General features: G+C 49.3%; 1 protein-coding gene across 9 annotated transcripts in view; it reads right to left on the bottom strand.

The window, feature by feature from the left end:
- Window positions 1-13,252, bottom strand: part of dnah9 (dynein, axonemal, heavy chain 9) — a 114,986-nt gene that overhangs the window by 14,697 nt on the left and 87,037 nt on the right. For 7 of the 9 annotated variants that reach the window (XM_068583601.1, XM_068583602.1, XM_068583604.1 and 4 more), the window contains 7 exons: window positions 12,192-12,356; window positions 11,046-11,186; window positions 10,225-10,395; window positions 9,933-10,055; window positions 8,348-8,541; window positions 6,855-7,003; window positions 4,800-4,927 (listed from right to left, as the gene is read on the bottom strand). In XM_068583601.1, the coding sequence (XP_068439702.1) occupies window positions 4,800-4,927; window positions 6,855-7,003; window positions 8,348-8,541; window positions 9,933-10,055; window positions 10,225-10,395; window positions 11,046-11,186; window positions 12,192-12,356 (1,071 nt within the window). Of the gene's footprint in view, window positions 1-4,799; window positions 4,928-6,854; window positions 7,004-8,347; window positions 8,542-9,932; window positions 10,056-10,224; window positions 10,396-11,045; window positions 11,187-11,385; window positions 11,523-12,191; window positions 12,357-13,252 lie in introns of those variants that run through there. The other 2 variants (XM_068583603.1, XR_011077853.1) reach the window with 2 other exon arrangements.

Genomic DNA, 13,252 nt, shown 5'->3' with positions numbered 1-13,252 from the left:
AGAGAGAGAGAGAGAGAGCGAGCGAGCGAGAGAGAGAGAGAGAGAGAGAGAGAGAGAGAGAGAGAGAGAATAGAGCAGCAGACACTATTTTATGGCTTTTTAATTCACTTTCAGGTGCAACATGTTCTTCTGTCCTGTGATGAGTCAACATTTACATAATACTGTAGAAGTAGAATCTAAAACCCATTAGATGACACCGCCGGCAAGGTCCATGATGCACTGCTATCAAACACAACCTGAGGGAAGCACACACACACACACACACACACACACACACACACACACACACACACACATACACACACACACATGCACACACACATGCACGCAAACACACAAGCAGAAGGACATTGGTGGAGGAGGACAGCTGGAGGAGCGGCCATGCAGGCAGACTGAACAGCAACAGGACAAGACCGACGCTCTGCCGACGCTCTGCCGACGCTCTGCGGCTCTGACAGCGAGCTGGAGTGTTGAAGGCTGCAAAGTCTCCATTTCAATCTGACTTCTTAGCAGTCGTAAAACATGTGAGCAAGTTGTCTGTGGTCCGTCAGGTCGATGCATCCCAGCTCCTGTGCAGAGCCTCGACCACACAGTCGTCAGAGGGTTTACAGCAAAGGGCCTCCTCTGGCCCTTCACACCGCTGACCCAAAAGACCTTCAATTCATTCATCATCATTCAAGTACGCGCTGATGAAGGACACTTCATTCTTCACTGGTGGACAACACATGCACAGCATTTAGAAAAAGCTTCAAACGTGCTGCAACGGAAACTGTTTCCAGGGGACACTTTAAAGTGATGCACATGGCTGCAGTCAACCTGCCGTTAGCCTTTTGCTTCTTATTCCCCTCCCGATCCAAATGAACGGAGGGGACGTGCTCAGAGCAGACAGCTGGCGTCACATCACTGACCTTCAAAACATGCTACGTGTCCCACAAACAAGAATCCTCACATGCAAAGTGTAAACAGTGAAGCACAGAGTGGTGCTGAGGCTCTCTTCATCCATCTGCATGACTCCAGTACAGCTGCTGACACTCCAGCCAATGCTCTTTGTGGCTGCAGCTCTGTCACAACTCCAACCCACCCCTATTCATCCTGACCCAACCTGATGACCCAACCTGATGACCCAACCTGATGACCCAACCTGACCCAACCTGACCCAACCTGACCCAACCTGATGACCCAACCTGACCCAACCTGACCCAACCTGATGACCCAACCTGACCCAACCTGATGACCCAACCTGACCCATCCTGATGACCCAACCTGACCCAACCTGACCCATCCTGATCCATCCTGACCCAACCTGATGACCCAACCTGATGACCCAACCTGACCCAATCTGATGACCCAACCTGACCCATCTTGACCCATCCTGACCCAACCTGATGACCCAACCTGACCCAACCTGATGACCCAACATGATGACCCAACCTGATCCAACCTGATGACCCAACCTGACCCAACCTGATGACCCAACCTGACCCAACCTGACCCATCCTGACCCATCCTGACCCAACCTGACCCAACCTGATGACCCAACCTGACCCAACCTGATGACCCAACATGATGACCCAACCTGATCCAACCTGATGACCCAACCTGACCCAACCTGATGACCCAACCTGACCCATCCTGACCCATCCTGACCCAACCTGACCCAACCTGATCCAACCTGACCCATCCTGATGACCCAACCTGACCCAATCTGATGACCCAACCTGACCCATCCTGACCCAACCTGACCCAACCTGATCCAACCTGACCCAACCTGATGACCCAACCTGACCCATCCTGATGACCCAACCTGACCCAACCTGACCCAACCTGATGACCCAACCTGACCCAACCTGATGACCCAACCTGACCCAACCTGACCCATCCTGATGACCCAACCTGACCCAACCTGATCCAACCTGACCCAACCTGATGACCCAACCTGACCCAACCTGACCCATCCTGATGACCCAACCTGACCCAACCTGACCCAACCTGATGACCCAACCTGACCCAACCTGACCCAACCTGATGACCCAACCTGACCCATCCTGATGACCCAACCTGACCCAACCTGACCCAACCTGACCCATCCTGATGACCCAACCTGACCCAACCTGATGACCCAACCTGACCCATCCTGATGACCCATCCTCACCCAACCTGACCCAACCTGACCCATCCTGACCCAACCTGATGAACCAACCTGACCCATCCTGACCCAACCTGATGAACCAACCTGACCCATCCTGACCCATCCTGACCCATCCTGATCCCTGGACTTCAGATGGACCTCTTTTCACAAAGGTTTTCCTGGTTAGGACTCCAGTGTGTTTTGGACCACGATATCTTTTACCTTTACCTGCTTGTCTCTGACTTCCTCGACACCCAGACTTTTTTTGGGATACATTTTTAGTTTAGTTCCATGTTTCTGCACTTGTTATTAGTTCTTCCAGCAGAACTCTTGTCGTTGTTCTAAATCTTTGAGAAATCAGAAGACGTACCTCTTTGAGAGAAGGATCCATTCCTTGACATATGTGTCTTTGTTATTAACACAATGTGATTTTGTGTTAATGAAGTTGAGGAAATCAGTAGAAGAAACTCTAAAACTGGGCTTTACAGTAGAAAAAGAAATCTGGAACCAGCAGCTTCTCTTTTCAACTACATTACAAAGACAATCACATTCTGCTCAATAGGATCTACTCGTTCTCTGACACAATTCACTTCACTCTAATTTCTCAAAGGCAGAATGAGTCGGTTTGTAAACTCAACCTTCACACCCCAGCTCCATGGTGTAGCATCACACAGCCGAAGCCCAGATTCAGTCTGGTTTCAGAACAAACTTTGTCTGTTTGGTTTTTGCCTCACTATATTTGCATTTTTTTGGTACTTTTATTTTTGTAGCTCTTGATGTGCGCTCACGTTTTGAGAGTTTAACAGCCAAAGATGTCAAAGATGTGAAATCAGTCGAGTAAGAAAAGCCGGGCAGCAGGCAGGTCCAGACACACTGAGCGGGTCTGAAGGGACGGTTGGCCCGGGTCCAGTTCATAACCGGCCCGCAGTGAAGCAAAGAGCCATCAATAAGTGAACAAGACTTGTGTTTGTTCATAAGCTCTTGAACACTGCATGACCACAGGCCCACTCATTCATACACCGTAGGCATACCCAACAATGTTCAGTGTCTTGCCCAAGGACACATCCACATGGATGAGAGAGTTGGGGATCGAACCACCGATCCTTTGATTGCATCTATCACTGAGCCGCTTGGCTGTCACAGGCTTGTACTGTAAATACAGGAACAGGAGCTCCTCGGCAGGCGAAGCGTTACGGCGCCTGCTGCAGAACGCGGCGTTCCCGCCACGGCGTTCCCGCCGTGGCGGGGCGCGGCTCGCGGGGCGCGGCTCGCGGGGCGCGGCGCGGCGTTCCAGAGGGAAGTCTCAGCGAGGTGAAACCGTCTCCGCTGCTTTCTCTGCTCTCTGACGGGAGGCTTCAGCAGTGAATGTGCAGAGAGGCCACTTCATTCCCACTCCCCGCCATGTGGGATATTCAACTCCAATCTGCCCGATTGATTGCCTCTCCACCCCGTCCTCCCCTCCAGCGGCTGCTCTCAAAGTTTCTGCATCTCTGTCTCCGAGGCCGAGCAGGAGCTCCTGTTCTGCGGTGTAATTACCCGTCAGCGAGGGGAACCTGCTATTGACCCGGCCCGCCGCTCATGGAGCCGGCCTGGCAGCGGAGAGTGGAGGTGGACGGCGAGAGGAGGGGATTGGGAGGAGGAGGAGGTGAGGAGGTGGAGGAGGTGAGGAGGTGAGGGAGCGATAGCAGAAAGGTGGGAGGACGTGACGATGTGGCCTGAAGAAGTGAGACTTAAGGACGGACGTGGCGGAATGAGAGGGCGGGAAGAGGAGTAGGAGACAGGAGACAGAGCATCATATGAGGAGATGATACTGTTGGTACAAACAGGAGGGAGACGAGAACATGACACCCCCCCCCCCCCCCCCTCCAGGACCACGGGGGTGGCTCTCAGCGGGCACACAAACAGATGATGATGAAGCGAGTGGGAGGACTGTTGCCAGGGGGACAAGGCCTTTTTAAGCCCATCGATTGAGATTCTTATGCAAAGGTAATTAAACAACTGCTTGTCTTTGCTGTCCTGGTCTGGAGCAGAGACTGATGGCGCCCCACTCTTCCCTTTGGGGGGATTTCTACCTGCTGGGTGAATTAAATGAAAAGGGTGTCCCGGTCTGCGGTTCATATCTGTCGATACGTCCCATTAGAATTCCACCAAGGTTTCCACTTAAAATGCAAACGCTGGCCTTGCCCTGCAGATAAGAGCAGAACAGACAGCGCGTGGATATTGTACGCTATAATGCCCCTTCAGTTAGGAAATGTCCTCCCAAAATTAAATTCCCTTTTCCATGGAGACAAACCTGGGAGGAAGGTAATCATCCCGTGGAGTGTGCCAGGAACAACAATGTGACGTAACATTCACAGCATGCAGATAAAACAACCGCCACCTAAAGCCTGGATAGAAAAGCCTCTACAGGCTTTATTGCAGCCGTACCATAGTTTTAATGAATTGGCTCCTTTTGTCCGAGGTGTTGTGCGATGGACGCTGAATGAGAGCCAGCATGTTGAGCAATTGCACAGCAACATCACGTTCTGCTCACTATAATTGGATCTGCTCGATATGAATGTTCTCATGGAAACCGAGGGGGAGGTGTGGGCTCTCTGTGCATGGTGCACGTATGTGGTGAGAGTGAGACACGCAGCAATGTGTGTGTGTGCAGAGTGTGTGTATACTGTACCTGCAGTATCACCCAGTGGCCGTTGCTCGCTGCCAAATGGAGCGCTTGTTCAGCGATGACCTCCTGACCCTGACCCAGAGACACATTGTGGAGGTTCTTGCTGTCGAACGTGAAACCCAGCCTCTTCCCTGAAGGACACACCAGAGTTACATTTCAAACTAAAATACTTGTGACACATGATTATAACTCATAGTTCTCAAAGAGTGGTCTAAAAAGCTTTGCTTATTGTAGAGGAGAGAAGAGAACTAGATGAGAAGATCAATGTGTTAGTTTGTGAGCACACACGACTTAGAGTAGACAAAACATGTAGACGGCACATCATTTAATACATCCACTCCAATCATCGTTGTTTGAATAAAAGTTGTTTAGTGGGACGGATGAAAAGCTCTGCTAGCCTCTTTAGCACAGAGGTCACACCACACAGAGCCTCCTGAAGGAGCTGCCGTTCAGCCTGCTGCAGCCATGGGAAGCAGCACCTGCTGGTCATCCTCCACAGAGCGACGGCTGCAGCCAGCCTGAATGTGCTGAAGAGGCACTTTGTTGGTTTTAGTTCATCTACTTGTTCATTTCTGTGAAAGTGAAACCTCAGTGCAGGGAATAAACACCTGATGCCTGCTTTTTGTGTTTGTATGCTGTTTACAAAGATGTGGTGCTGCAGCGTGGATCGTGGTCTCGTGATGCACGGAGCATCTCGTGGTACACGACCTACACAGCAGCTGGACTCACGGGATCTCCTCCTGATGAGGACAGAGCTGCAGATGCTGAACACAGACGACTGCGGTAATGATCTCCTCTTCGAATTCTCAAGACAACATTTCCCTAAAAGTCACAGTCAGCGTTTATGGTCAATGACTTGAGATTCAAGGCAAACATCACAATTCTTTTGTGATGTTTCATTAAAAGCCTCCTGGACCCTGGAGGCAGGGCTGCAGACCAACTCACTCCTGTCGTCTCTCTCATGAAAAAGCAGTCGTCTCTTGGTGCCAATGAGAAAGCCGACAGTCACAGCGATCATGGAAAGCACCTCTTTGTGGTTCAGTGCTGCTGCTCCCTCTGCGGCAGCACTGATTGGTTACTTTGAGCTTTGATGTGATTGACTACGCTCAAAGTGTTGATAATTCATAATCACACCGCTGACAGGCAGTTGCAGCAGGACGGCTTCCTCTTATCGCATTAGCAGAGGATGGTGGATTTCACTTGGGCCAAAGGTCTGGTACGGCTCACTTCACCACCTGCTGCTGCCCGGGACCACGTCTTTGTCCACTCGCAGCATCCAAAATGTGCAATGACTGCATGTGAGAGGCACACGTGAATACGTGGTACAGATTCATTTGGTTAAGGGAATATTGAGCAGAAATCCAGGAAAGTCAATCCAGAATAAAACCGTGAATTAATAACAGATATACTGATGTGTGGAAGTGGATGGGGACTCCTAGAAACACTGTGAGGTCTTTGTTCCAGTAAACTGATCCAATCCCTGCAATCTGAATATTTCATGGAGCTGACTTCAAATACCCACAGACTGAATTATTTGGCATCAGATTCAGTATCCAGCAGTAATGGAGCCACGTTCCAGGTCAGTAAAAAACACTTTGACTTTTGGCATATTTGTGGTCTAAAATCTAAACAGCATGTCCCGCTGCCTTCCACATTATTCATACAGGGTTGTAAAGCAACTCTAAAACCACTGACATTTACTTTCTGCTGCCCCCAACACACCAGTGCTGTCGTTTCATATATTTGTGACCTTTAGTATAATCCCTTCAATCTACCCGGAGCCGGTTGTGCATTGGCAGTGAAGGCTGATCTCACAGCAGAGACACATAACACACGACTGCTGTTCGGACGGATAATCCTGTGCAGTCGCTATCAAAGTGGAAATCATGCATGCAGGTATGCCTTCGTTTGACTTCACTAGGCTACTTCATGAACACCCTGCATGTTCCCGATGAGCAGCGGCTCCATCGGCAATACGTTTGCTCTGATGTGAGTCCAGAACACACTCTGGGGCTGAATATGACGGCTTATTAGACATAAAACAACCAAGAGCATTACCATGTTTCTCCACGTCCTTCAAAGGGTCAACTCCAGGAGAGAGGATGAAGAACATGGGTGTGGCTGGACCCGACTCTTCAAAGGAGACTGCGAAGTCCAGCGATCTGACCACCACGTACTTGCTGCCCAGTTTCTCCTCCACAAAGTCTCTGCGGGGAGAACATGACTCAGTTCTCCTCAACACGTTGTATTCTTATCTGAGTTGAAGAGGTTCTTCTGCAGAACGTTCTGCTGACAGAACCATGACCTGGAGGCACTGGGCCTCCAGGTCATGGACTGTCTCCAGACCTCTGGACTGTCTCCAGACCTCTTTTCCCTGTTTGACTCCTTACAGCAACCCCACATTGATGCCACTACTTGTGTTTATTCTATGTATTTGAGGGGAAAAAAGTACATCTGCAAAAAAATCACTGAAAAGATATTTTGATTATAACTATGAACATCCAGCATGATATGAGCCACATTTACAAAAAAGCCTCCTGGAGCGTCAATAAGACCTTTATGGAAAGATTAGGACCTAAAGAATCAGAACCTGCAACAACAACCACAACAACCTGATAGGAAGGAGCTTCAGTCACAACACTGTGTCATTCGGTTCAAAAATGGAAAAATATGACATATTTTATGACAAAAAGGTTGTCTGAATGAGGCATGCTGGGACTTAAAATGGGAGCGGGAGGATTTTTCACACAGTTTTCAAAAATTGGCTTTCTTACTCTTCCATATACAGACATTACATATCTTCATTACATATCATATGTAATCATTGCTACAACTATGCAAAGTTAACAGCAATTCTATTTTGATGGATGAATCAAGATTACGGCAGTTTTGCTTGATGCTTTCATGATGTGGCCATCGTTGATAACTAGCTTAAAGTCTGCATGAGTCACAAAATACAGGTGCATCACATAGAGGAGCTTGCTGCGCATGCTAGCCGCTAGCTTCTGCTGGTGCTGAGCCGCTGCTGAGCTCCGGCTGCAGCACGGTGTGGGTCTGGACAGGGACCCTGAGAGGAGGGGTCATAAAACCAAACCCATGTGCTGAAAGATTCAAAATGCTCTGAAGAGAGGGATGCAGAGGAGTGACTCCTGCCTGTGGTTCTGTCACACAGAGACGGTTTATCAGCTATTTCATAAACATTTTGATTCATAGCTTCAATATCAGTTCTCCAACATGTGTTGCTCCCAGTTGCTTTATTAATCTCTTGTGCTTTAATATTCAAATGAGATATCCAGGAAGAGATGGTATGTTAATACCAGTTGAGACTGTAAGTCTGGCGTGAAGACGCTGCTCGACAGCAGGTGGAGGGCTAATGACGGTGATTCAGAGCTGCATAATGTTGCTCTGCTCAAACACGCAGCAGCTGCAGTGAGCGCAGGTGGCCTGTCGACTCAAACGCTCCGCCACCGGTTCAGACGCTTAGCCTTTACCCTTCCAGCAAGCGGCGCAGGTCCCTGCACAGATCACAGAGCCCCGACGGCAGCGCTCACCTGACAGCGTACGTCATGCGGTCGGGCCTCAGCGCCCTCATCATGCACAGCCTCTGGAGAGAGCTTTTGTTCTTCCACTCCTGTGGAAATTTCTCTTTTTCTGGACATTCAGACTCCACAAACTTCTTCCAGCGTTTGGCTGAGCCCTCGACGTCTCGGTCCAGGTTCCTGAACTCTTCCATGGAGCACAGGGCCTGTGGATGGGGACAGTGATCAGTGAGCATGTTTCATAGCTTGAGCACTTCAGAAACCTTTCACAATACAGCACAAAGACAAACTTTGTTTGCAAAACTTAGTGGGAAAAAAAGAGACAGATAGACAGAAAGCAGTTATTATCTTTCCTCACGCCAATATAAATAATATTTATTCAAACGGAAGTGCTGAGTAAACACCATCCCTTTCATAACGGGACGGGGGACTGAATATGCATCCTGTGCAGAACCAGCAGGGCTTCACTGTGAGACACCTCATCTCATCTGTGGAGAGCAGCACAGGCACACAGCACAGCCTCCAGCAGATGCACACACTGACAAGCACACACACACACACACACACACACACAGCGTGCACGCTGTCTACCTGTACTGAGTATACTGGGAGCAGCGTCCTGAAACCTCCAACAGCAGACACACACAGAGCACAGGGAGTCCTGGAAGACATCAAATCTGCTTTTCTAGAAATGCTCACTGCGCATGAGGCTCACAGTCCATCAGCTCAGTTTGTGTCATTACCACAGGAGGTTGAGGGGAGAATGCTCTGGCTCTCATGGGATTCATGCTCTGCTAATATCATGGAGAGAGCCAGACAATCAAGATCTTATCCTCCTCTAAAGCTTTCCGACTGATTATGTTTCCGGTTGCGATAAGAACGTCAGGTGACAGAACTTGGGGGTTGAGTGCAGTTGGAGAAAGCTGTTTCCAAACCCTCAGAGGGTTTAGGTTAACTTCATATTCTAGGCTGTGCAGAGAGAGCACTGCGTGAGCGGCTGAAACGCCGTGCTGCCGGTCGGGTTTAGTTATCCGCTAAACTGATCTGACAGCAGAGAGAAGCTCTGCTGCTCGCCGTGCTTCTGCAGCAGGAAACTCTGTTGAGCAGAGTTCCTCTGCTGCCTGGAACCACAGAGCCGAGCTCTGAATCACAGTGGAGCTGAGCGTGAAACAAAGGTTACTAGTGTAACCTCGGTTCTCTGAAAAGAAGGAAGGACCTCATCCCCTCTCGTTCTCCAGGCGGGATGGGCCTTCACGCTGCCAGCTGGAGCCCAAACTTCTCCCTGGAAGCAGCAAACTGTCCATCGACGCTAACGAGAGAGACCGGACGCTGAAAGCAGTTCAGCTACTGTCTGAGGGCCATTGCACCACATGGGCAGAATAACAGCAACACTGGTATCAGCTAGTGGTCAAATGTTTTTCAAAGTTGCCCTGAAGTACAAGTGATGCATCGTATCTGAAACGTAAGCACATTATTCTGTTGACCAGATATGAGCAGAATGATATTTCACACTAAGCCTTCCTAGCTAGTGAACACTGTGGAGCCCTTTGTGGTTCACAGCAATACATGTCAGAGCTGGAAGAACACATCTCTGTACCTTGATGCCTCCCCACGAGTGGTTGGATAAGAAGTCCACCGGGGACATGACCCCCGGTTGGACCGGGTATCTCAGAAGGAAGTCCAGATCTGCAGAATTTATTTCTTTATTCATCAGCAGGATCTGGAGACAGAACAAACAGGAAGGACTTTGAATTGTATTTTCAGCACAAACAGCATTTCTTTCCACATGATTAGATCCAAACAGGGCCGCTGGTCTCAGGAGCAACTCATCCAATGACAAGTGTTGTCAAAACAAACCATGCAGAAGATGAAAGCGGCTCCTTCCCTACCTGGAAGGCAAGCTGAGCGATGTACGTGAGCTTGTCACATTCAAACAGGCCTCTGGTGGTGTACTGGAAGACCGAGGAAGTGATGCTGTCAATTAGGTTGGACACCCGCTGCGTCAGAGCCTCGTCCGGCTCGGCCTTCAGAACCGCTTTCTGGAAGACCACACTGAAGGCCTAGGGACCAGAGGAGGGCAGCATGACCTCACAGAGTCCCTCGTGCCAACGAAACCCTGCTGGACTCTCACTACGGACCCACGGTCCACCCAGCAGGACCTGTATGGGCCTTCATTATGAATTAGATATCATCATGGTTATGTGGTTCAGTCAACAGGTCTACTTATTGAAAGTCTCCATGAACCTGTTATTCTGGTCAGTTACATTTAAACTGGAGTGAGTTTATACATCAGCAAAAAACACATTTTATATATATATATATATATATATATATATATATATATATATATATATATATATATATATATATATATATATATATATACGTATATATATATATATATATATATACGTATATATTCTGAATGTGTTTTCGTTGGATTCTGTGGGGAAGGAGCTTGTCCGGGCGCGGCAGCGGCCTACGGAGCCGGCAGTGATTGTGAACCATATCTCAGGCAGCCTCCTCTCGGGCTGACAATATGAAAGACATTACGCTCTACATAACCACATTAGGGAGCCACAAACACAATAAAAGCAGAGCAAAGAGCATAAAACACAGTAAACAAATGGAAGAAGGAGCGGAGACGTGAGCGTAAAGCGGCTCCGGCTGACCCCAGAGACGGCAGGAAACACGGCAGGAGGCGGGATACCTTGAGAGAGAACTGGTACATGGGGTGGATTTTATTGAGGTCGTTCATTATGAAGTACAATAAGGACGCGCGTGCTGCTGCCGGTCGGTAGTGCTCCCGAGCCTCATTGATTTTGGCCTCTGTCACCTTGGCTTCTTTTACCTACAGTGAAGACAGAGACACGGGATGACAGTCATACACTGGCAGACGTGTGCAGACAGACGCACTCGGGCTCATCAGTCAGTTAAACACGACGTTGTGTTTCAATAAAACAGCCTCAGTGAGGAGCAGAGCTTTTCCAATTTCACGCTTCCAGCCAAAATGTCCTCACACTGCGTGGGACGCCACAATTATATTTTACCAGGCAAATGCAAGCTGAGGAATGAACATGTGCAACGGCAGCTCGTGTCCTCCCTGTCAGAAGGGCCGTCTCACTGCAGCGGCACATTACTGCCTGCACATTGACATCTAGCATAATGACTGTCAACCTGCAAGGAGCTTCGAGGGAAGAAGAGCAGAGGAAGAGCGGTTAACACATCTCGTTCAGGAGGAACCTACAAACTCTTCACATGAATGACATCATCAGTGCAGAAGAAGAAGAGTCAAAGTAACGATTGAAACATGTTATATAAAACATGGTAAAAATACAACCGCTATAAAAAATACTGTAAATAATAGCAATACTACCCCTTATAATGAGGACATGACATAGAGGCGACCAGGGAGCACCTCAATGGCCTGTTGCCATTAGGTGTTAGCATGCTATTAGCATGTTGGTATGGGCGTGTCTAGTGGGCCACGCCTCCAGGAAGAGAGCAAAGTCGACATGGTGGCCAACAGCAGACGTTATGACCTTTGTGATGTCGTTGGGCTCAAACACGTCCCCAAGACTCAGATGAGGAAAGAGACGTAAGTCATTGATTATTTAAAGGTCAATGAACTTCAAAAAGAAAACTAAAAGAGCTCTTATTAAAATAATGAGGTTCTAAAAGTCTAAATATGCACTAATAGCTGAATCCAGAGTTACTTCTCTTCCTGGAATCATGTGAGTGAGAAGGAAGCTGGGAGGCGGGGCTAAAGGAAACAAGTCCGCCTACTTCCTGGCCCCACAAAGACAATCACTGGAAGAGGCTACTTCTATAACCCTGATGTTACATGGAACAGGACCTTCTCCTGGATCTCAGCTGCAGTGCGCTTGGTGGTCTCCAGGTTCTCCACCAGCTCCGTGTCCCCCAGGAAGTCTCCAGAAGCCGAGGACAGGCGGGACAGCAGGTTGTCCTCCAGCGTCTTCAGCGTGATCTTGAAACCGTTCTGCTGCGTCGTCAGCTCCGACTAAGAAACACAGACACACAACACCTTCAGCGTGACTGAACGCACACGTCAGAGGTGTCTCAACGACACGCGTGTTGTCGTCAGCTTCCCGTCTGGCCTCATCATCATAATCGGGGCCGGTGGGAGACGCTGGCGGTGCGGGTCAATACAGGAACATGAATACTAAAGGACGCCTCAAAGGCAGAACCAATCAATATGCTCTGCATTGGCTCTCCGGACCCATGAAGGGAGCGCTCTGGGCGGGATGAGCCAGCTTCCGTCCGACCGTCGATTCCAGCAAGAAGGGAAGCAGCTTTGATGGTGAACACACACTCACACACACTCGTCTGCATCTTGTGGGAATCAATCGCTACCAAACACCAAGTCTTGAATGATGAACCGATGCAAACCGCAGCAGAACGCTCAGCTCCCCTCAGCTGGTGCACTCGTGGCCGCGTCCCCTGATGAAACACCTCAGACACGTTGCTTCTGTCTTTGTTCTGGCTGAAGACGACAGGCGCAACGCGTCTGTGAGGCGTCACCCCGCTCGGTCCTCCATGACGGTGTGTTTCACTGGGGTTTGCTCAGTGACCTGTGCGTTGTCGTGATTACAGGAGGTGTGCTGCAGTGAGATGTGCGTCCTGCAGCCTGCTGACAGCGGCGGGTTCAGGCGGTGTACGAGGCGGCGCTGTGGGCGGAGCTCCTCTCTGGCGTAACGCTCCCATGACAGAAGACATAGTTAGCTCAGACGGCAGCATGGGAGCAGATAGTTTAGGAGATCACGCTGCTTAATTGCTCTCTTTATAACAGTGTTTCCTATTGCGGTGATGGGAAGTATTTTACACCATTGTTAAAACTAATTGAGCCTCTGCCTTGTTAATCTCACACGCTCTGAATTTCACGTTATTTCCCACTCA

Source organism: Clinocottus analis, unplaced genomic scaffold, assembly GCF_023055335.1.
Source record: "Clinocottus analis isolate CAN_PGR_092001 unplaced genomic scaffold, fCliAna1.0.p SCAF_19, whole genome shotgun sequence".
Lineage (NCBI taxonomy): Eukaryota > Metazoa > Chordata > Actinopteri > Perciformes > Cottidae > Clinocottus > Clinocottus analis.
The sequence above is the reverse complement of the archived record's forward strand: the minus strand, read 5'-3'. Positions and strand labels throughout refer to the sequence as shown.